The sequence below is a fragment of the Nematostella vectensis genome, chromosome 8, assembly GCF_932526225.1.
Source record: "Nematostella vectensis chromosome 8, jaNemVect1.1, whole genome shotgun sequence".
Classification (NCBI taxonomy): domain Eukaryota; kingdom Metazoa; phylum Cnidaria; class Anthozoa; order Actiniaria; family Edwardsiidae; genus Nematostella; species Nematostella vectensis.
Genome location: NC_064041.1, coordinates 3,830,296 through 3,854,247, shown reverse-complemented (window position 1 = coordinate 3,854,247; position 23,952 = coordinate 3,830,296). Strand labels below are relative to the sequence as shown.

Sequence of the window (23,952 nt, the reverse complement as noted above, 5' to 3'; positions counted from 1 at the left end):
TTCCTAGAGAGTATTTTTCAGTCATTTCGGATAATTTGAGCTCCCCGATAACACGAACAGACTTAAAGTTTCCTAGAGACTATTTTTCAGTTTCTTTCATTCAGTTATAGCCTGCGTTCCGGCTCTCCTTTGTGTGTCTCGCTGTTCAGGATCCCCGTTGCATAAAACCAAAAGTGGGGCGAAAGTTAGGGTTGAGGCCGCTTCCCAGCGAAAGGCAAGCATGATTTGAGACCGGTCTTTCGTGCCGGCTTTCTTTCTTACTATTTCGGACGCCACAGGGATCCCGACATCCCCAAAACAGGAATTTCCGAATTAACCCATTGGAGAGAGGGCTAACAGGCTAATTCGAAGTCCCCACTGACTCGAACTGTTTTTCGTTTCGAGTTGACCCGCAATCTTTTCTAGTAAATGTATTTTCCATCCTTACAAAAGGACACTAAAAGTTTTCGTGATCAAAATTTACTGCGGAATCACTCTGCGCTACGCGACTCGTAACTCTACAACATTTTGATCATGAGGTGACGAATATCGTGGTGTACACACCACGGAAAACTATGGGAAGTTTGTTAAAGTTCTTAAAACCTTTCACTTATATCAATCTAGCCAAAAGAAAGCATAGATAATCTTTCAAATTCTGAAAAGAGAATTCAATTTGATTGAAGTTGAAAGTGAAAATTTTCCTGGCCGCGCGATAGGAGATCGAATCGAGTGAATAATTCCAAATTTTGGCGGGAAAATCTAGAACAACGTATTACCCTTAAACCTTAAAATTCAGTGACGGCAATACCATAAAATATTGGCGAAAAGTGTTTTCTATTGCAATGCTACCCACAATGGAGCGAAGAATCATTAGATAATTAAATGTAATAATATTGTTTTGTTGTAGGTTTCAAAAGCAGCGCACGCACACAATGCAAAAACAATTCATAACTACAGAATGTCTGCTAAATTTTGCAGATTTGTTTCCTGAAGTTAAATAATCATTTGACTACCAGGTTGAGACATAAAGATGACGGTAAAACTTGTAACCACACAACGATCTTCAGCGATAACTATGTAAGAAGACATGAAGACGGGAACCAGTTTAGCGCGCGCATATATTTTCACATGTAATTTGTTTAACATCTCGATCTACGTCACAAATGAATGGACCCGGGCTTTTTTGGTTCACGGCCTTTTCTAGTCCAGACCTGGGACTCTCTTTGCGCTCGACAATCTGGCTCGCGCGAAAGAGGCAGAATGTCGAGCGCAAAGAAAGTCCCAGGTCTGGACTAATGGTTGACCAAAATAACTTAATATTACGGATTTGTATTATTCGCGCGAACGCGCGTTTTATAGGGTCCATACGAACCACATACCATTTGGAAGATGGAAATATAAAGAATTGACCAAATCTATCAACTCTGAAAGGTTATATGGACTTTAAACAAAAGATAACAAGGACGTCCGACCGCTAAATTCGTTAAAAAAGATAACGAGGACGTTCGACCGGCAAACTGGTCTCATAAGATGGTCCTGACAAGAACGTTCGTCCGCAAAACTCGTCTCATAAGATAACAAAGACGTCCGACCGGTAAACTCGTCTCATAAGAAAACAATGATGTCCGACCGGTAAACTCGTCTCACAAGATGACAAGGACGACCTACCGGTTAACTCGTCACATACAAGGACGTCCGATCGGTAAACTCGTCACTTAAGATAACAAGGAAATTTGACCGATAAACTCGTCACACAAGATAACAAGGACATCTGACCGGTAAACTCGTCACACAAGATAACAAGGACATCTGACCGGTAAACTCGTCACATAAGATAACAAGAACAAGACATCCGACCGATTAACTCGTCACATAAACTAACAAGGACGTCCGACCAGTAAACTTGTCACATATGATAGCAAGGACGTCCGACCGGTAAACTCGTCTGAGAAGATAACAAGGACGTCCGACCGGTAAACTCGTCACTTAAGATAACAGGAACGTCCGACCGGTAAACTCGTCACTTAAGATAACAGGGACGTCCGACCGGTAAACTCGTCACTTAAGATAACAGGGACGTCCGACCGGTAGACACGTCAAGACGTCACATAAGATAACAAGGACGTCCGACCGGTAAACTCATCACATAAGATAACAAGAACAAGACATCCGACCGATTAACTCGTCACATAAACTAACAAGGACGTCCGACCAGTAAACTTGTCACATAAGATAACGAGGACGTCCGACCGGTAAACTCGTCTTAGAAGATAACAAAGACGTCCGACCGGTAAACTCGTCACATAAGATAACAAGGACGTCAGACCGGTAAACTTATCACATAAAATAACAGGGACGTCCGACCGGTAAACTAGGGCGTCCGACCGGTAAACTCGTCACATAACAAGGACGTCCGACCGGTAAATTAGGGCGTCCCACCGGTAAACTCTCTGCGGTTTTTTCAATGTTTAGTAAGAGGGTGTTGGAGCTGTATGCTCGCTACGCATGCCGGGACACCATTCCTCTCATTTTCAAGATGGCGGCCAGTCGAATGCGAACCGCTTCCGCACTGAGCTCCTCTGGCCGTGATGTTGAAGAATGGAAGATGGCCAGGGACTGGATGATAAGTATTGGAGTTCTACCAGCTCATGGCCGAGTGACAGACCCGAATTTTACATTATTTGACTTCGCGCAGTCTTTGAGGGATGGTGTTCTGTTGTGCCAAGTCGCGAATGTACTTCACCCGGGAGCTGTAGTCGATGTTGGGATGAAACCCCAGATGTCTCAAGTAAGTTCTACTCAGCAATAATCAGCAACACTCAAGTCTTTTAACCCTATTCAACATCCTGCTCGCTATCTGTCGTAATTATCCGCACCCTTTCCTTTGTGTTGTCTATCTTCCAAGAATATAAACATCTTTGCTTGTTTGCTGGAGCCAGACTTTCACTTCTTTCTACTTTACCTCCAGTTTATGTGCTTGAAGAATATTCGGAATTTCCTGACGGCCTGTACAAGACTTTTTAATCTTGCTGATGGAGATCTGTTCGATGCCAATGAGCTCTACGATGTTTCTGACTTTGGCAAGGTAAGTTTTTGTTTTCTTATTTGATCGACATATTTTCCCTTTACGCTCTAAAGATATCCTTACAGTACACGATTTTGCACATCCGACACTAAAAAAGCATCTTGTTTACCAGGTTTATTTAACACCTTAGCTCTTGTTTTCAAAGTACACTGAAATTATCCACAATCGGATGCCATTTAAAGCTACTTTAGCGTTTTATTGATGCTGGTAAATTGAATAATAATGAATAAGGGCTCACTGCTGGACATATTCATGTTGACATTCTTACCAGTCAAGTCGTATTTAATCTCAAGGGTCATTTCCTTCACGATCCTTCAAATAATACTTTTGATCTATAAAGTTATTCATTTGGAAATTAATTTCTATACAAATCGCACTGATCTTTTAATTATAAGTTAAGAAATCTACTTCTGACTCGGAGAGACGGTAGCGAAACACATTTTTCTTTAATGTTTGACTTAATTGTCAACCTTCACTCATATAACTTCCTGATTTATTCAAACATACTTATGTGTGTTTTGGTAAAAGAATTAGTAATATCAAGAGCATTTCCCTCAGGTATTTTATCGACTGCCTCTAAACAAAAATTATATTTGTATAAGTTTACCTGTCATAGTAATAATTGTTAATTAACTATGTCATACAAACCAACAACTTACTACAAAAATTCCAAATGAAATACCTTATATTGAGATTTTGATTTGGTATTAATGCCTGCTCTGACCTATATTGTAATGTTTGTTTGCAAATAAATAACACATACTTAAGTTACAAAAAACAAAATATCAGATTTGTTACTTTACTATCTGCACTATTAATATGTCCAAGAGTAAGAATTAAATGATAAAGAAGCAAACCACCATATTCTGCATTCAAATTAATTAATTAATTAATTATTAATCCATATGCAATATTTAGCAGGCAAGTCTATTTCAGTAAATGCTGATGAGCTACAGAAATGTGACAGTATAACATTATTTACATAAGTGTTGTTTACAGTAAGGTTGTGTTTGAACTTGTGCAGACTCCTGGGGAGGGTATTCCATGTGCTTGCCCCGTGAGACCTAAACAGGCTTTAGTAATTAGCTGCTTTGGAGAGGGCTAAATGCAAAGAGTCCCAGGAATGAGTCGGTGGCATGAGGCTGGTTTAAGCCAAATCACACTGTTTGGCTGGAAAAGGGGGTTACTGTAAATGACCTTAAATTTCGATGGTCCGATAAGGGGCGTTCATTAGATAGGAGGCATTTATTAGAAAGGGCATTTTTTACAAACTATGAAAATATAACAAAATCCATTCAAGTGCAGTGAGGTTCTAGTCTCGGCCAGGATCACTCTCAATCATAGCCTACGTAGCAAGCATTTACCATGCGACAAATGAAATGATTAGTATGCAGTAAACGGAAATGAGAAGTAGGCCTTGTTATTCCTGGATGCTACACTGCGAGGATGAAACGAAAGAAAATTGCTGACATCCTAAGCAATGAGATCAGGAGCGTTAGAGAGCGGTACTCCTATTTTGGACTTTACATTGAAAAAGACACTACTTGCTTACAATTGAATTACCATTTATATTTCCGGTATTCCTATGTCATTTGTTTTTAATCTGGCAGGGAAGGGAGCAGGGGTGTTTAATAAAAGGGGGCCCGTATTAGAGAGGGGAGTTTATTAAAAACTTGTAAGCTTAGGGGGGCATTCATTAGATCAGAGGCGTTCTTTAGAAAGGGTCGTTTATTAGGTCATTTACGGTATTTGTTTTTATTCCTATAAAAGCAGACTACTTCCACCTCTCAAATGAGTTATCAAATTGATCAAATGCTTACAACCCAGAAGTTTGAAAATTGGATATGATTTCCTGTGCTTGTTTTCTAGGTTGTGAACACTTTATCGAAGCTTTCACATTTGCCTGAGTCTCTTCACAGAGGTTTTGAGTAAGTATCAGTGTTAGAAGGATGTAAAAATGTAAATACTTCAGGTGCATATCCAAGATTATCCAAGATTATCCAAGGGGGTTGGCAGTCATAGGTATGTTGTGGTTTGAAATGTGGCATGGTTTGAATTTTTTTCAAACTGGTTTGAATTTTTCAAACTAGCTCATTTTTGGATACCTAGCATTCTAAAAGGGATTTTATTTTTGGGGAGTCATTAATAAAACAGGGGCTTGGATTTTTTGGGGGTTGGGAGGTGTAACTAAAAGAACTAGATAAAAAATTATGCAAATATCCCCTTTTCAAACCAGTTTTAACAATTTCAAACCAAGAAGCATTTCAAACCACAACAGGTATCATATAGAAAAATCTTAGTATTTGAAGAATCTTAAGAAGAGACCCACTTTTTGGCCGCCGGGGGGGGGGGGGGGGGGGGTGTACAGTACAGGCACAAACACCTTCCTGTGTACATGCCTGTACTTGTATTGTCAAGGGGTTAACTCACCTTGCCTATTTGGCGTTCACTTTGCAATCGTTATAGACAATATCATAGCTGTCAACCCAACATGGACAGAAATCTTGTGAAATCAGGTGAAATACAGTAAATACGTGAAAAGACCCAAGAGAGCCAATACGTGTGGATACAGAGAATGTATGAACATTCTCACAAAAATTGGGATTGTGATGAGGTTCAAAACCTTGTGTCACCCACCTAATGTGGGTAATTGATAACTATGCAAAAGTCTATATAAAAAAAGATATAAAAAGATGGACAGTCCAGTCCATCTGATGCTTAGCTTGTAAGAGACCTCGTGGCCTCTCTATTTTGCCTACTTTGGTAAATATCCACGTAAATGTAAAAAGCATTGTTGGAGGTTTGTCAAATTGCTTGTTACTTATGAACAAACTTATAACACATGGAAATTGTTTAAGTGTAACATCCCAAAATTTTGGCATAAAAGTTTTCTTCTTTTCTTGGATTATATTGTTATCCATGAACACGCTTAGAGATCTTGTCAATTTAAACAAATCCCAAAATTTCCAAGAAAAAACTGGTTAGAGCTGACCTCCAACTCTAATTGTTTTTGAAATGAACATCAAAAGTTTCTTGCCCAAGCCCCAGCCTCTTTTAGACCATTTAGAAAAAAGACAGCCATTGATTTATATGATGGAGATGACAATAACATACAGGCCCTTTTGTTGTTATTTTTTTACTCACACATTTCATTGCAATTTGCCAGATTACAATTTTTTGTTTCGATCAATTCTTTCAATTTTTTTTCCAAGATGGCCACTTGATCCACCCACCCACTTCCAAATTTGTCCCTTTTTCTTTACTTTACAATATCCCTTAGCTTCCACAATGATAAAGTTGGCCCTTCCAATTTTGCCCTTCACTCACCCTACCAGACGAAAACCCTTCCCAACAAACACTTCCAAATTTTTGGAATTTTTTAAACTTTACAATATCCCTTAACTTCCTCCATGAAACAGTAAAAACACAGCATGAAAAACTGTAGGTAATGTGATGCCATTCATGTTCCTTAGGATTTCTCATGGTGGGCATGTACTTTGCTCTGATTTATGTTATTTGCTGGGAAAACCTTTTTAATTTTTTTGTAATTGTGTGACATAACATGCTGTAGTAAGTTGAAATGTTTTATTTTAAATAAAAGGCATATCAATGGTTTAGTGTCTCATCCCTTGATCCATTCTTGTTTTATTCATGCAGGCCATTTCCACCCAACACAAACAAGTTTGCTGCATATCAAGATGAAGATATTTACTCCAACTTAGAGGAGATTGCTTTGTAAGTATCTTTACAGTTAATCAACAACTCCAATGGGAGATTTGTGGAAAATTTCAGTGGTTAATTTTGTCATTAATTTCTTTTTCTCATCGTTTGTTACTATTATGTTTTCAAAAACATGAATTTATTTACCACTTCTATTGTCATTACTTTTTGTCATTACTTTTGTGGATTTTGTGGATTTACCTCAATTTCACGGGCCCGCACCAGCGCGAAATATCAGAAGGCCTGTCATATCCACCACCGACAACACTATAATCATCATTACCATTACCAACATCATTATTGTCACCATCATTATTATTATATTAACCAGCAATAACAATTTTACCATCTTTATCACCTTCACCACCACCACCATCATCACCACCGCCACCCCTGTCACTATCACCATCACCATCACCATTATCAGCACCATTACCACTTTTTTTTGAAAGTTTGGCATTTTGATGAACTCACAAAGTCTCTTTGAAAGAATAAAATTATGCATAGCACGTGTATAAATGAAACCACTGATTGTTTGACAAAAAGCATGAATTTAATATTCCTATTCAAATTTGCATTGTTTATGGGCACTTTTTGAAGTTTGCTGTGAGCCAATCACCATTTGTGATTTGTTGTGTTTTTCCTCACTTAGTGTCCTCATCTGTGCGCTGCTCTTAATCCATCTGCATGCAGTAATTTCTACATACCGTAATTGCATGGATAAGCGCTGTGTTGCGTATGCATTTTTTGATGTCCTAGTGCTTGGAGGCACTTACAGTATTTTAAAATCTAATTTATCTCTAAAATAAAAATTTAACATGCAAGTTAAAAGTTTCAAAAAAACATAACAAAAAACTTTAAATGCACACTAGTACTGTCAGTTTATGTGACTTCCTTTCTTTGAGGAACAGTCCCTTTCTGCATTAAATTCTATTGTGCAAAATATTTGGGAAAAGCGCTTAATCAAATATTTTTTGGGCATCTTATTTAAGCAATTATATAATACTGACCTTATACTCACAGTAGAATGTTTCTTGCTGACACAGGAGCCGAGATATCACAGAAGAGGAAAACCCTTATGATGTTGTGACGATAGAGGAGGAGGGAGACAAGATCTACGAGGATCTCTGTGCTGTCAATTATATCCCTGTACGTCACACATTTATTGCTAAAGGAGGGGCTTAGGGGGGGGGGGGGGGGAGATATTGAGGGCCTATGGGATGGTACAATAATCTCCTAGAACACTGTTCCTTAGTTTTAGTCTGGAAGGGTTAATCCAAGATTTAATTTGAGTTGTTAACGTTGAATCTAAGCTTGTACACTAGTCCTGTGTTTTAGTCTGGAAGGGTTAATCCAAGATTTAATTTGAGTTGTTAGCATTTAATCTAAGCTTGTACACTAGTCCTGTGTTTTAGTCTGGAAGGGTTAATCCAAGATTTAATTTGAGTTGTTAGCATTTAATCTAAGCTTGTACACTAGTCCTGTGTTTTAGTCTGGAAGGGTTAATCCAAGATTTAATTTGAGTTGTTAACGTTGAATCTAAGCTTGTATACTAGTCCTGTGTTTTGAAGGGTTAATCCAAGATTTAATTTGAGTTCACACTGAATCTAAGCTGTTAGCCTTGATAGTCTAGTCTAAATTCAATATATAAACAAAAATCCTTAAAAATCCTTAATCTCTGATTATTCCTACCAAGACACAGGACAAGTGTGTTATATGTTTTTCTACCTTTATCAGAAACCTTCAAGGCAATCTTCTCAGGAGGAAAAGAGAAAGTACATAGTGGCAGAGATCATCGAGACAGAGAAAGGATACGTAGAAGCACTAAGAATGATAGTTCATGTATGTATACCATTACAAAGCATTATGCCGCTTTAACTTCTGTGAATCAATTTATTTCTTATTCTTTTCCCTAATTTTCTTCTCTAGAATTTTATAAATGATCCAAGAGTAAAGAATACTTTAAATGCAGAAGATAAAGAATTAATATTCATCAACATAGAGGTAAGATAGTATAATTCATAACTATGGCACTTTTTTGTTATTCCAAGTAGCAGAAATTAATATTCCAAAAACATTATTTTTCCCAATCACACTGGTAACTGAAGGTGCCCATTTTAAAACAGGATTTCAGGGTTTATTATATATGATTTAGTTACATAAGCAGGTCTTCAGGAATAACACAGAAAAAATTCAAAATTATGTGTGACTTTTTGCTAAATTACGCGCTAAATAACACGAAAATCAATGATTACGCGTTAAATTATGCCTGATTGCACAATACATCAAAATTATGCGGGATTCTTTACTGAATTACGCGCTAAATTACTCGGAATACCAACAATTATGCACCAAATTATGCGTTGTTCTACATATTTCACGGAAAACAAATGATTACGAGCTAAAATATCTTAGGCGAGTATTTAGTGGCTCCAGGCCTTTGCGGTTTAGCAAAAAACACCAAGTCATTTTATTTGTTGTTTTCGAAATTAAGTTTGAAATATCGCACTCTTTCAAAGAATATCTGTCTATAGAAATAGACGTAAGAACCCTAAAAGAACACATCACCTGTGCACAAATTACTCAAATTACTCACGATTACGCAGAAATTTGTGGATTATTCGGGTTAAGTGGAAAAAGCCAAATTATGCGCTTCCGCACAAGCGCGTAATTCCAGAAGCCCTGCTTTAGGGCAGATTTTGTTTTTTGTCGTTTTCCATGTGTTTAAGGTTATTCCCCTAAAAATCGAGGATAGTCAGATTTTCTTTATAATAAGATCTTCGTCATAGTATGGTGTGTTAAAATTCAAAATTAGAAGTTTGGGTACCCAACCTCGTTTTTGTGCTGTGCTTGGCCAAATGGAGCCTACTGTACTATGTGCTGTGCAATTCAGATGAATAATATTAGTCATTGTTTTTGTTGGGGTTCATTTTGATATGTTTTATATCTTAAATGTTTTTTTTATCTTTTATTTTTAAAATGTTTTATATCTTGATTTTGCAGGAACTTCATAAAATGCACAGCAAATTTGTTTTCAAACTAGAGGATGCCTGCAATAGAATGGATGGAGTTAATATTAGCAAGCTTTTCTTGGATTGTGTAAGTTTGTTTATTTAATTGTCTTTTTTGTCCTTTGTTTTATAAGTGATGTACATCGTTGCTTGATTAATCAATTTATGGCACTGTTTTTATCGACATTACTAAAAAGTGGAACCAGCGGAACCAAAACATTTTGGGGGTTGCAGGGATAGGGGTGTTATACAAGGATTATGACAATTTATTTTTGAAAAATCTATCTATTGAAAATTTTTTTGTTCTAAACGGACTGGTAGTTCAGGGTGAAGTATTGTAAAGGTCTATGTACCTACCAAGAACCACTGGATCAGTTATGAGCCGTCTACCCGGCGATCATCCACCCCCCATTTAGAAATCCTGGATCTGCCCCCTGACCTGTGCATACAATGAAAGAAAAATTAGAACAAAGTGTTTTACAACTTTGTTTATTTGTCATATTATACCACGAACGTATTACCTTTTCTACAATTTCTACATGTGTGTAGACTTGCGGTCGCACTGGACTCGTCACGCTATGCGGTGTTTGAAGGGGCTAACACGAGCGTGACAAGTCCAGACGACACGAGGCTACTAAGCTGGTGCTGTTGTGTTTTTGTAACTGTATTTGCTCGCTTAGACGCCACATTTACGGTGAGTATAGAACAGGACTTATTCCAAGTTTAAACAATCAACGAAATAGTCCGTTGCTCTTGCATTGACTTATTCGATATCATTATTGTTATAAAAAAAAAAAGTTTTTTCGCAAAATAAATCGTAATCTTCGTATAACATTTCTACCCCTATATTCCCCTTCGCACCTGCACTCACTGGTTGCACTGGTTCCGCCGGTTACGCTTTTGAGTAATGCCGTGTTTTGATCCTTCTGTACTTTTTTTTACAGAGAGATGATTTCTTAAAATATGGAAATTATTGTGCAAGAATGCCAGATGCCCAAGTACATGTAAGAGATTTTTTTCTGTAGGCTTCTATGTCTGCTTAAAAGGAATTAAAATTGTTTAAAATTTCAGCTTAGGTAAATACTGTACAAGATATCTCATGGAGAATTAGTTTAAATTCATGATCAAAATCCTGGCAACAGCACAACACAAGTGAGATAATATTATTCTGTGATTGGCCGCCAACCCATTTCTTTGAAGTAAGAGTTGTAGTATATAGTCTTAGCCTGATTCATCCATTTGCTTATAGGCTGATGCCCAAAAATATCTGTTTGATTAATAAGATTTGATAAAATTTGGCCTTGTTTGTAATTTTGACCATAGATTGATGAGCTGTCCAGAAGAGATGCTAAATTCAAAGACATTCTAGAGGTTGGTGTTAACTACTAAGTGCTTTGTGTTACAAGCTCAATAAGTGCAGATAACCACTTTTCAATTGTATTGTGGATTGATTTCATAGTTTTTCAAAACTTGACTTCTCTCATTTGGGTCATAATACAGTTCATGCAACAGATGTTTTCTATATTGGTCAATTTGCACTCCATAATATCACTACTCAACAACCAATCACAAATTGGTACAAATCAAGCTTTTCAAAATTTCCTAGGGGTGAATTTATTTACTCCCTTAATATAAAAGCTAATTGGTGCTTCATCATACAGTGAATTTAACCTCAAGCATTTATTGTGGACCCACTGTTTTAGGAATGTCAGAAGCGAGCAAATAGCAAGTTTACACTGCGATCGTTGCTTGTTGTGCCTTTTCAAAGAGTGTTGAAGTACCCTTTGTTACTATCTGTAAGTACAACTACCCTTTGTTATTATCTGTAGGTATGAACAGATAATTCCTTGACTTGACTTGTTATGTACTGTAGATGGTGCCTGGTATTGACTTGTTATGTACTGTAGATGGTGCCTGGTATTGACTTGTTATGTACTGTAGATGGTGCCTGGTATTGACTTGTTATGTGCTGTAGATGGTGCCTGGTATTGACTTGTTATGTACGTACTGTAGATGGTGCCTGGTATTGACTTGTTATGTACTGTAGATGGTGCCTGGTATTGACTTGTTACGTACTGTAGATGGTGCCTGGTATTGACTTGTAATGTACTGTAGATGGTGCCTGGTATTGACTTGTTATGTACTGTAGATGGTGCCTGGTATTGACTTGTTATGTACGTACTGTAGATGGTGCCTGGTATTGACTTGTTATGTACTGTAGATGGTGCCTGGTATTGACTTGTTATGTACTGTAGATGGTGCCTGGTATTGACTTGTTATGTATGTACTGTAGATGGTGCCTGGTATTGACTTGTTATGTACTGTAGATGGTGTCTGGTATTGACTTGTTATGTACTGTAGATGGTGCCTGGTATTGACTTGTTGTGTACTGTTGATGGTGCCTGGTATTGACTTGTTATGTACTGTAGATGGTGCCTGGTATTGACTTGTTATGTACTGTAGATGGTGCCTGGTATTGACTTGTTATGTACTGTAGATGGTGCCTGGTATTGACTTGTTATGTACTGTAGATGGTGCCTGGTATTGAGTTGTTATGTACTGTAGATGGTGCCTGGTATTGACTTGTTATGTACTGTAGATGGTGCCTGGTATTGACTTGTTGTGTACTGTTGATGGTGCCTGGTATTGACTTGTTGTGTACTGTAGATGGTGCCTGGTATTGACTTGTTATGTACTGTTGATGGTGCCTGGTATTGACTTGTTATGTACTGTAGATGGTGCCTGGTATTGACTTGTTATGTACTGTAGATGGTGCCTGGTATTGACTTGTAATGTACTGTTGATGGTGCCTGGTATTGGCTTGTTATGTACTGTAGATGGTGCCTGGTATTGACTTGTTATGTACTGTAGATGGTGCCTGGTATTGACTTGTTATGTACTGTAGATGGTGCCTGGTATTGAGTTGTTATGTACTGTAGATGGTGCCTGGTATTGACTTGTTATGTACTGTAGATGGTGCCTGGTATTGACTTGTTGTGTACTGTTGATGGTGCCTGGTATTGACTTGTTGTGTACTGTAGATGGTGCCTGGTATTGACTTGTTATGTACTGTTGATGGTGCCTGGTATTGACTTGTTATGTACTGTAGATGGTGCCTGGTATTGACTTGTTATGTACTGTAGATGGTGCCTGGTATTGACTTGTTATGTACTGTAGATGGTGCCTGGTATTGACTTGTTATGTACTGTAGATGGTGCCTGGTATTGACTTGTAATGTACTGTAGATGGTGCCTGGTATTGACTTGTAATGTACTGTAGATGGTGCCTGGTATTGACTTGTAATGTACTGTTGATGGTGCCTGGTATTGGCTTGTTATGATGGCAGTGGCGTAGCCAGAATTTTTAACAGGAGGGGCCCAAAAGGCCTTTTCAAGGCATTGTCTCTTGTACTTTAGATAAAGTCTCATACATGTACTTTATTTTTGGCTGCTAGAAGGGGGGGCTGGACCACCCCCTTGCCTACGCCTCTGGATGGTGCCTGGTATTGAATTGTTATGTTATCTAGATAGTCCCATACTAATATTGACTTGTTATATTTCTGTATGTATGTAGATGGTGCCTGGTATTCTGATAGATTTGTTCTTGCAGGAGCTTTACAAGCAAACCAAACCAACTCACCAGGACAAACAAGGACTTGAGAAGGCACTCTGTGCCCTCCAGGTATGCGTGATGCTCAGTGGAATATGATTAATAGCCCACCGGTGTATCAATGGGGTATACTTCACAAAAATTCCATACCTTTGCACTTTCAAGCCTGAATACATGATCTCATACTGCACTGGTAAACCCACCTTATGTGATCAATGATAACGTTTGCTATAAGCATTAATGGAGATGAAGATTGAAATGTGAGTGGACCTAGTATGGCCTAAGAGGTACACCACCAAAAAAAATTTTAATTCCTTCCCCAAGGGCCTATTATTCATATTTGATTTGAAACATTACCTGTCATTACCAGGATGTGGCTACATATATAAACCAAGTCAAGCGAGATGACGAGAACATGAAGACTGTCAAAGATATACAAAACAGGTGAGAATGCCAGTGTAAAAATGTCAAAGATATACAGAACAGGTGAGAATGCTGGTATAAGGCTTGTTGCATGAGAAATTAAAGTTTTCAAAGATATAAAGAACAGGTAAAGGTGCCGGTGTATAGGATAGGCTGAGGGGGGGGGGGGGTGCGCAGTCATAGGTATCATATGGTAAAAGGATAGTGTTTGAAGATTCCTTAATATGAAAGTACCCACTTTTTGGCAGCCAATAGGGGCTCGTGCCTGAGCTACATACTAAGGTATTAACATACATAGCTAATGCAGACCAAATCCTTCTAAACTTATGTAGACTACAACATTAGAGCTTGCATCATGGTTTAGATGGCAGTCACCTGGTACATTTGCTCTCATACCAACACATTATCCCTTTTCTGTTTTAACAACATGTTTTTTTTTCATTTGCAGTTTAACAAGTGGAGTGGTAAGTAATGTTTGGTTATGTTTTACTGAAATTTTAATATGTGATATTGAATGGCCCATGATAACTATGCAAGCTTCAGGGTGGGTGATTTGTTTGGTCAGGTTGGGTGATGTACTTGTTTGGTAAAAGTGGGTGATATACTTGTTTGGTCAGGGTGGGTGATTTGTTTGGTCAGGGTGGGTGATATACTTGTTTGGTCAGGGTGGGTGATTTGTTTGGTCAGGGTGGGTGATTTGTTTGGTCAGGGTGGGTGATTTGTTTGGTCAGGGTGGGTGATTTGTTTGGTCAGGGTGGGTGATTTGTTTGGTCAGGGTGGGTGATTTGTTTGGCCAGGGTGGGTGATGTACTTGTTTGGTCAGGGTGGGTGATGTACTTGTTTGGTCAGGGTGGGTGATATACTTGTTTGGTCAGGGTGGGTGATTTGTTTGGTCAGGGTGGGTGATTTGTTTGGTCAGGGTGGGTGATTTGTTGGCCAGGGTGGGTGATTTGTTTGGCCAGGGTGGGTGATTTGTTTGGTCAGGGTGGGTGATTTGTTTGGTCAGGGTGGCTGATATACTTGTTTGGTCAGGGTGGGTGATTTGTTGGTCAGGGTGGGTGATTTGTTTGGTCAGGGTGGGTGATTCATTGGTCAGGGTGGGTGATTTGTTTGGTCAGGGTGGGTGATTTGTTTGGTCAGGGTGGGCGATTTGTTTGGCCAGGGTGGGTGATATACTTGTTTGGTCAGGGTGGGTGATTTGTTGGTCAGGGTGGGTGATTTGTTGGTCAGGGTGGGTGATTTGTTGGCCAGGGTGGGTGATTTGTTGGTCAGGGTGGGTGATTTGTTGGTCAGGGTGGGTGATTTGTTGGCCAGGGTGGGTGATATACTTGTTTGGTCAGGGTGGGTGATTTGTTTGGTCAGGGTGGGTGATTTGTTTGGCCAGGGTGGGTGATTTGTTTGGTCAGGGTGGGTGATTTGTTTGGTCAGGGTGGGTGATATACTTGTTTGGTCAGGGTGGGTGATTTGTTTGGTCAGGGTGGGTGATTTGTTGGCCAGGGTGGGTGATTTGTTTGGTCAGGGTGGGTGATTTGTTTGGTCAGGGTGGGTGATTTGTTTGGTCAGGGTGGGTGATTTGTTTGGTCAGGGTGGGTGATTTGTTGGTCAGGGTGGGTGATTTGTTTGGTCAGGGTGGGTGATTTGTTTGGTCAGGGTGGGTGATATACTTGTTTGGTCAGGGTGGGTGATTTGTTGGTCAGGGTGGGTGATTTGTTTGGTCAGGGTGGGTGATTTGTTTGGTCAGGGTGGGTGATTTGTTTGGTCAGGGTGGGTGAATTTTTGGTCAGGCTGGCCCAATAAAGGAAGTTTGTCTGTTGTTATGTCTCAGTTGGAAATGATTGTTCTTTAGAAATCAATTTGCCCACCAGAAAAATCCTGGCAAAGCCCCAGGTTGGTGATCTTCAGGGCTAAAAATATGTCACTAGATAAGGTTTTCTAATGCTTTATTTGCTTAGGGCGAGGACTTGTTTAAGTTTGGACACCTTATGAAGGATGGTGAAGTACAGGTCAAGTCATGCGATCAGCAGCCGAAGAAAAGGTAACATTTGACATTTCCAACATAACCTGCAGAATGTGCATGGATTTTAAGGTTACCACTTGTTTATCAGGGCTTTCAAGTGCATAAAATATTTTTTATTAAATCTGCTTTTCACTGTTTGTTGTTTTCATAGGCATGCTTTTCTGTTTGATCGTGCACTGATTATTTGTAAAACAAAGGTATGTGACCAGGACACTATGGCCATCTGGGCACAAATTTTAAGATAAAGATGACTATGTTGTATGATTAAGATAGTGATACTGTAATAATAATGAAAATGTTGAACATATTAATGAGATAATGATGACAGTAATGGAATGAGTTGATGTTGGTGATGATGACTATAATGATGAGGACTGCAATAATGATGATAAAGATGAAGATGATGATGACAATGGTGATGATGATGGTGATAAAGATGATGATGATGATGATGATGATGATAGCAATGGTGATGATGATGATTATGATGATGATTATGATTATGATAATGGTAATGGTGATGATTATGATGATGATTATGATTATGATGATGACAATGGTGATAATGATGGTGATAAAGATGATGATGATTATGATTATGATGATGACAATGGTGATAATGATGGTGATAAAGATGATGATGATGATGATAATGATAATGATGATGGTGATTGTGATGATGATGGTGATAAAGATGATGATGATAATGACGATGATGAAAATTTATGATGATGATGACAATGATGATGACAATGACAACTATGATGATGATGATAGCGTTTTTGTTGTTTATCAGGGTGATACCTACCACCACAAGTCTACGTTATTTCTGAATTATTATGAACTTCAAGAGAATGTTACCTCTGGCCCAGGCAGAGGCAAGGTAAACCGGAAATACAGAAAATAAGATTCTACCTCATTTTGTTAACTGTACTACTACTATACATTCATTCTGTCCCATTGGTCTTCAACCCTGAATTTAGATGTATATTGTATAAATCCTCAGTGCTTTTCTAACCAAGAAATCAATTGAGGTCATGCCTTTTGTATCAAGTTTCTGAAAAGGGCGAAAAATGTTTTTCATGTGGATATGTTGTAGCTTTTTTTTCAATTTTCATCTACTTTAGAAATTGTTTGATATTTTAAATTATTTTAAATAAACTAAATGCCCATTGTTGCTGTAGTCATGTCTTTTTGGCATGATAACCAATCTTTTCAGAACCCTTGATATAAAGGAAATACTAAAATAGCATAGAGAAGGAAAATATCTTGCTTTACTTGCATGACTTGCTTTAATACCATCTTGCTTTACTTGTAGTTCTTACATGGATGGAGTATGCGGGGAGAGACCATGGAGGCAGGTAAAGCTCACTCTGTTTCTCATTTTCTTGATTGGATCCTTGCATCATTAAGGAAGGTTTCAAAGTCCTAATGATACATTTTATCATCCTCATTAAGGAAACATTGTAAATGAGGAAAGTTTTGTGAAGCAAAATGGTGTCCAATGGGGTCCGATGGGGTTCCACTACATGTGAACAAATAGCTGAATATAAGCTAACAAGGTGTCCTCATTAATGGGGTTCCACTCTATAGAATATAACATACTGCTAAATATAAATTTTCTAGGTTTCCTCATTAATGGGTTTCCACTGTATGCATACCATAAATCCTAAACAGCACTCCCTAATGAGCTTTTATTATGTTATTTTAGAGAGAAATTCCTGCTCAATGTTTACAAAGACAGCTGACATGAAAGATAAATGGATAACAGAAATAAAACGAGCTATGTGAGTTTTCTTCTGTTCATAGCAGCTGCTCATATTGTGACAATATTTGATCTTTTATTGACTTGTCGCCAAGTCAATAAAGTGGTGCAATGCGTCCTTAGTCTATAAAGTTACAACCAATAGTGAATCTGTTCGAAGACAGTATTAGTGTTGTGTGTGTTGTATTAGTAGTAAATGTTATCTTATTGTCATGTTTTAATGAATTCTTGTATGTGTTCTATAGCTATTTTCATTTTTTAACCAATAAGTGGATTTGTCCTTGGTATATTCAGTTTTTAACCAATCAGTGGATTTGTTCTTAATGGTATTTTCAGTTTTTAACCAATCAGTGAAATTGTTCTAATGGTATTTTCAGTTTTTAACTAATCAGTGGATTTTTCTCATGGGATTTTCACCACAGGTACAATCTTCTTTTGCCTGGTGTAAATCAAGGTATGTTCCCAGCAACCAAAAACATGCTTGCTACAGTAGTAACAAAGTGGTCCAGTGCTGTAACAACAACAAGTCTATCCTCGTCAACCTCGAAAACACAAACATTAGGTCGGAGTAACAATTTGACAACAACAGCAACATGGCAGCACAAGTTGCTAACTATATAATAACCATAAAAACTATAACTAAAAAGTATTTGCTTAGTGCTTATACAGTATTAACCATGTTCCCATTTAAAATCCTATAGGTGTGTTATTAACTAAAGTGAATGGCCCCATAGTCTGACCTGCTTACACACTGGGCCTCATAATTGAAGTGCAAGCTCCACTCTTACTTCACCTTACTGTTGTTATTTGACATTCTTAAAAGTGACACTGTTCAGCTTCATGGAATATTTCCTATATTTGGACATTCTTAAGGGAGATGACTCTATTGTATGTATTCTTATTTCAGGCGAGCATCACTTCGACCTGTATACTTTTACCAACCCTACCTACTGTGGAGTCTGCCAAAACTTACTATGGTACGTAAGGGACCAGTCTTGTTTAAATTATCACAAATTTCACATACAATTTGTGATCACAAATTTCATTGAGATTATTATAGGTCTAACATCCAACAGAGTATTGAGCAATTTTCTATTAATAGGCATTTAAAATTTTGTGTCAGAAAGTTTTAGAGTTTTCAACGATTGTTTTGATGTCTTGAAAAATGTAATCATGAAAGTTGTGTAGCGCTTAAATTAAACTATTGGAAGCTGTAAAAGGAAAACAAAATAATATAACCAGGTGAGAAAAGAAAAATTTCAAATAACAATTTTATAGCTGTCATACAATAGTGGGATCCCAATAGTGTCGTGACTAATATAATTCAATGGCTAGGAACATACCAGGGATAATACAGTTCAGATACTGATGCCTTTGAAATCAGGCAAAGAAGACTGCTGAGTAGCTTTTTGATAGGGGTTGGCCACTTAACTGTGGTTCACAAGAAAAGCAATAAAAATACTATAGACTACCTATGAATTTGTTATTGAATTATCTGTCATAGACTTATGTGGAGAAAATCTTTCAATTTTATAGCCACTCAAAACAACAAACACTCCAGTAATCTGTTGGAAAAGTGGCTGCCTTACAGGGGTGGTTTAATAATAAGTAAAACTGATTATCCAGTGCTTTTATCGCAAGCTATTTGTCAAAGCAGTATTAGTAAAGGTGCAGCATCTTGCTTTGATAGGTTTGATATTCCTGAAAAACATATAACTTTTGTTTATTTCTTTTTATGTACTGCCAAGTTCAGTCAATTTAATGTACCGGCAAGTTCAGTTGGGTATTTTGGTATAAAAGCCTTATTCCTCTTATTCATTCTTTTCCAGAGTGTTAAGATTATGGAACCTCTAAACTAGCTCTCTGCCAGCCTTCAAGGCAGCAGCTACAGAAGCTTTACCCTCTATAAGGGTACCGCCACACCTCAAGCGGCCTTAATTTTTTTCTATAAATGTTTGATTATTTATTATTATTTATGTCTAGTTTTAATTTGTAAGGAGCTTCTAGGATTCGTGCAAACTAGTTGTTTGTTGTTAAAAACAGCAACTCTACAAATTATATTGAGTTATGGTAAAGGAAAATTACAGTTTTTAAAAAATTTAGCAAGCTTATAAGCTTAAGATACTCAACTAGAAGAGATAAAGTAGTTAAGCTTACTTAAACAATTTGGAAACATACCGTTTCATTTATTTAGAGGCAGCAAGAAACCAACAGTAATAATCATACTTTTGCTGCTTGTTTGGCTTCAATTCTCCATGCTTAGACATGGGTTCTTTTCTTTTGATTTTAGGCTTATTGTAAAGACTTTCTTTCAATATCTTTCATTGCCATGTTGTGAATCCGTATCAGTTGTGTAATCAATCTTCCATTGTGTGATTACCAGTTTGTTGGAGGCGAAATCTGACAGCAGACTCAGGGAAAATTGTAGATTCTTTGATTTAAGCAATCCATGACTAATAGAGTTTCTCAAATTATTTTCCCACTTCTTAGATGCTTGGAAGTTTGTGTTTTTATCCAGTGGAGGAGACCGTGTCAGAAAATCGTGGTTACATAGCTTGCGCGGGCAGGCGGGTCTGCTAATAAGAAATTGCTGTATAGCACATCTATCCAACTATGTAAAATCATGTATATTACTGTGGTACTTTAACGTTTGGCTGCTCAAACTTCCAATGAATTATCTTTTAATGTTTGTATAACAGGGGCCTGGTGAATCAAGGGTACAAGTGTGTCAGTAAGTTTGTCATTAATTTTTTTACTCCTTTTATGTCTTTCTGGCACTGTGAAGTTTACCTCCAGCTGATTGTACTTTTCTCAGAGAAAATTTAATGCATTTTGTAACTTTATTGCTCCATGAAAATCCAACAGTATACTCCAACATACCTTATGCTCATAGAAAAAGCAAAAGAAATGCTTCACAGGAAAATAATCAAAGATGTCTTGTGATGATGATCATTGCATTTGTTCTAATGGTATTTTCAGTTTATTACCAGTCACTGAATTGTTTCTCTGCTTGTAGTCTGTGATGCTTCCTGCCATCAAGGCTGTATTCTAAAATGCCCAGAGTGCCGGGGCAACAGGCGGCCCAACAAGTCGTTCACCGGGGTGTCCCCATTCATGCCAAGGAGCCCCATCAGTCTAGCAAGCATAAGCCCAGAGAGACAACGAAAGGTGTCGGCACCCCCAAGAATGGGTACAGGTGGGTGATTAGCAAGGGAATCCTGTATATGTGATGGTACAATACCTCATGACATGGTCACCTTAGCAAGGGGATTCTGTATGTGTGATTGTACATACGCATGACATGGTCACCTTAGCAAGGGGGCCTGTATATGAACCACATGACATGGTCACCTTAGCAAGGGGGTCCTGTATATGTCATGGTCCAATACCTCATGACATGGTCACCTTAGCAAGGGAATTCTGTATATGTCATGGTACAATACCTCATGACATGGTCACCTTATACTTCCCTGGTATTACCTTACACTTTCCTGGTGTTACCTTTACTTTGCTGGTATTACCTTACACTTCCCTGGTATGACCTTACACTTCCCTGGTATAACCTTGCACTTCCCTTATATGACCTTACACTTCCCTGGTGTTACCTTACACTTCCCTGGTATTCCCTTACACTTCCCTGGTATGACCTTACACTTCCCTGGTATAACCTTACACTTCCCTGCTATTACCTTACACTTCCCTGGTATTCCCTTACACTTCCCTGGTATGACCTTACACTTACCTGGTATTACCTTACACTTCCCTGGTGTTACCTTACACTTCACTGGTATTCCCTTACACTTCCCTGGTATGACCTTACACTTCCCTGGTATAACCTTACACTTCCCTGGTATTACCTTACACTTCCCTGGTATAACCTTACACTTCACTGGTATTCCCTTACACTTCCCTGGTATGACCTAACACTTCCCTGGTATAACCTTACACTTCCCTGGTATTACCTTACACTTCCCTGGTGTTACCTTACACTTCACTGGTATTCCCTTACACTTCCCTGGTATTACCTTACACTTCCCTGGTGTTACCTTACACTTCCCTGGTATAACCTTACACTTCACTGGTATTCCCTTACACTTCCCTGGTGTTACCTTACACTTCCCTGGTATGACCTTACACTTCCCTGGTATAACCTTACACTTCACTGGTATTCCCTTACACTTCCCTGGTGTTACCTTACACTTCCCTGGTATGACCTTACACTTCCCTGGTATGACCTTACACTTCCCTGGTGTTACCTTACACTTCCCTGGTGTTACCTTACACTTCCCTGGTATGACCTTACACTTCCCTGGTATAACCTTACACTTCACTGGTATTCCCTTACACTTCCCTGGTGTTACCTTACACTTTCCTGGTATGACCTTACACTTCCCTGGTATGACCTTACACTTCCCTGGTATTACCTTACACTTCCCTGGTGTTACCTTACACTTCCCTGGTATGACCTTACACTTTCCTGGTATAACCTTACACTTCCCTGGTATAACCTTACACTTCCCTGGTGTTACCTTACACTTTCCTGGTATGACCTTACACTTCCCTGGTGTTACCTTACACTTCCCTGGTATGACCTTACACTTCCCTGGTGTTACCTTACACTTCCCTGGTATAACCTTACACTTCACTGGTATTCCCTTACACTTCCCTGGTGTTACCTTACACTTCCCTGGTATGACCTTACACTTCCCTGGTATGACCTTACACTTCCCTGGTATTCCCTTACACTTCCCTGGTGTTACCTTACACTTCACTGGTATTCCCTTACACTTCCCTGGTATGACCTTACACTTCTCTGGTATAACCTTACACTTCCCTAGTATTACCTTACACTTCCCTAGTATTACCTTACACTTCCCTGGTATAACCTTACACTTCCCTGGTATTACCTTACACTTCCCTGGTATTACCCTACACTTCCCTGGTATTACCTTACAACACTTCACTGGTATTACCTTACACTTCCCTGGTATTACCTTACACTTCCCTGGTGTTACCTTACACTTCCCTGGTATAACCTTACACTTCACTGGTATTCCCTTACACTTCCATGGTATGACCTTACACTTCCCTGGTATAACCTTACACTTCCCTGGTATGACCTTACACTTCCCTGGTATAACCTTACACTTCCCTGGTGTTACCTTACACTTCACTGGTATTACCTTACACTTCCCTGGTATAACCTTACACTTCCCTGGTATAACCTTACACTTCCCTGGTATAACCTTACACTTCCCTGGTATGACCTTACACTTCCCTGGTATGACCTTACACTTCCCTGGTGTTACCTTACACTTCCCTGGTGTTACCTTACACTTCCCTGGTATGACCTTACACTTCCCTGGTATAACCTTACACTTCACTGGTATTCCCTTACACTTCCCTGGTGTTACCTTACACTTCCCTGGTATGACCTTACACTTCCCTGGTATGACCTTACACTTCCCTGGTTTTACCTTGCACTTCCCTGGTGTTACCTTACACTTCCCTGGTATGACCTTACACTTCCCTGGTATTCCCTTACACTTCACTGGTGTTACCTTACACTTCACTGGTATTCCCTTACACTTCCCTGGTATGACCTTACACTTCTCTGGTATAACCTTACACTTCCCTAGTATTACCTTACACTTCCCTAGTATTACCTTACGCTTCCCTGGTATAACCTTACACTTCCCTGGTATTACCTTACACTTCCCTGGTGTTACCTTACACTTCCCTGGTATTACCTTACACTTCCCTGGTGTTACCTTACACTTCCCTGGTATTACCTTACACTTCCCTGGTATTACCTTACACTTCCCTGGTGTTACCTTACACTTCCCTGGTGTTACCTTACACTTCCCTGGTGTTACCTTACACTTCCCTGGTATTACCTTACACTTCCCTGGTGTTACCTTACACTTCCCTGGTATTACCTTACACTTCCCTGGTATTACCTTACACTTCCCTGGTATAACCTTACACTTCCCTGGTATGACCTTGCACTTCCCTGGTATGACCTTGCACTTCCCTGGTATGACCTTACACTTCTCTGGTATAACCTTACACTTCCCTAGTATTACCTTACACTTCCCTAGTATTACCTTACACTTCCCTGGTATAACCTTACACTTCCCTGGTATTACCTTACACTTCCCTGGTGTTACCTTACACTTCCCTGGTGTTACCTTACACTTCACTGGTATCACCTTACACTTCCCTGGTATAACCTTACACTTCCCTGGTATGACCTTACACTTCCCTGGTATAACCTTACACTTCCCTGGTGTTACCTTACACTTCACTGGTATCACCTTACACTTCCCTGTTATAACCTTAC

General features: G+C 38.8%; 1 protein-coding gene across 2 annotated transcripts in view; it reads left to right on the top strand.

Annotated features, from left to right (window-relative positions):
• Positions 1-2,348: 2,348 nt before the first annotated feature.
• LOC5501013 (protein vav) overlaps positions 2,349-23,952 on the top strand; it is a 36,923-nt gene continuing 15,319 nt past the window's right edge. The window contains exons 1-23 of one of the 2 annotated variants that reach the window (XM_048731193.1): positions 2,349-2,767; positions 2,948-3,064; positions 4,934-4,992; positions 6,722-6,799; positions 7,831-7,933; positions 8,522-8,626; positions 8,714-8,788; positions 9,788-9,883; positions 10,740-10,799; positions 11,119-11,166; positions 11,499-11,591; positions 13,405-13,476; positions 13,775-13,848; positions 14,276-14,291; positions 15,780-15,862; positions 15,996-16,041; positions 16,641-16,727; positions 17,163-17,205; positions 17,556-17,631; positions 18,032-18,063; positions 18,517-18,586; positions 20,309-20,340; positions 20,626-20,805. In XM_048731193.1, the coding sequence (XP_048587150.1) occupies positions 2,444-2,767; positions 2,948-3,064; positions 4,934-4,992; positions 6,722-6,799; positions 7,831-7,933; positions 8,522-8,626; positions 8,714-8,788; positions 9,788-9,883; positions 10,740-10,799; positions 11,119-11,166; positions 11,499-11,591; positions 13,405-13,476; positions 13,775-13,848; positions 14,276-14,291; positions 15,780-15,862; positions 15,996-16,041; positions 16,641-16,727; positions 17,163-17,205; positions 17,556-17,631; positions 18,032-18,063; positions 18,517-18,586; positions 20,309-20,340; positions 20,626-20,805 (1,969 nt within the window). In that variant the 5' untranslated portion in view covers positions 2,349-2,443. The remainder of the gene's footprint in view (positions 2,768-2,947; positions 3,065-4,933; positions 4,993-6,721; positions 6,800-7,830; positions 7,934-8,521; positions 8,627-8,713; positions 8,789-9,787; positions 9,884-10,739; positions 10,800-11,118; positions 11,167-11,498; positions 11,592-13,404; positions 13,477-13,774; positions 13,849-14,275; positions 14,292-15,779; positions 15,863-15,995; positions 16,042-16,640; positions 16,728-17,162; positions 17,206-17,555; positions 17,632-18,031; positions 18,064-18,516; positions 18,587-20,308; positions 20,341-20,625; positions 20,806-23,952) is intronic. The other variant, XM_048731194.1, reaches the window with a different exon arrangement.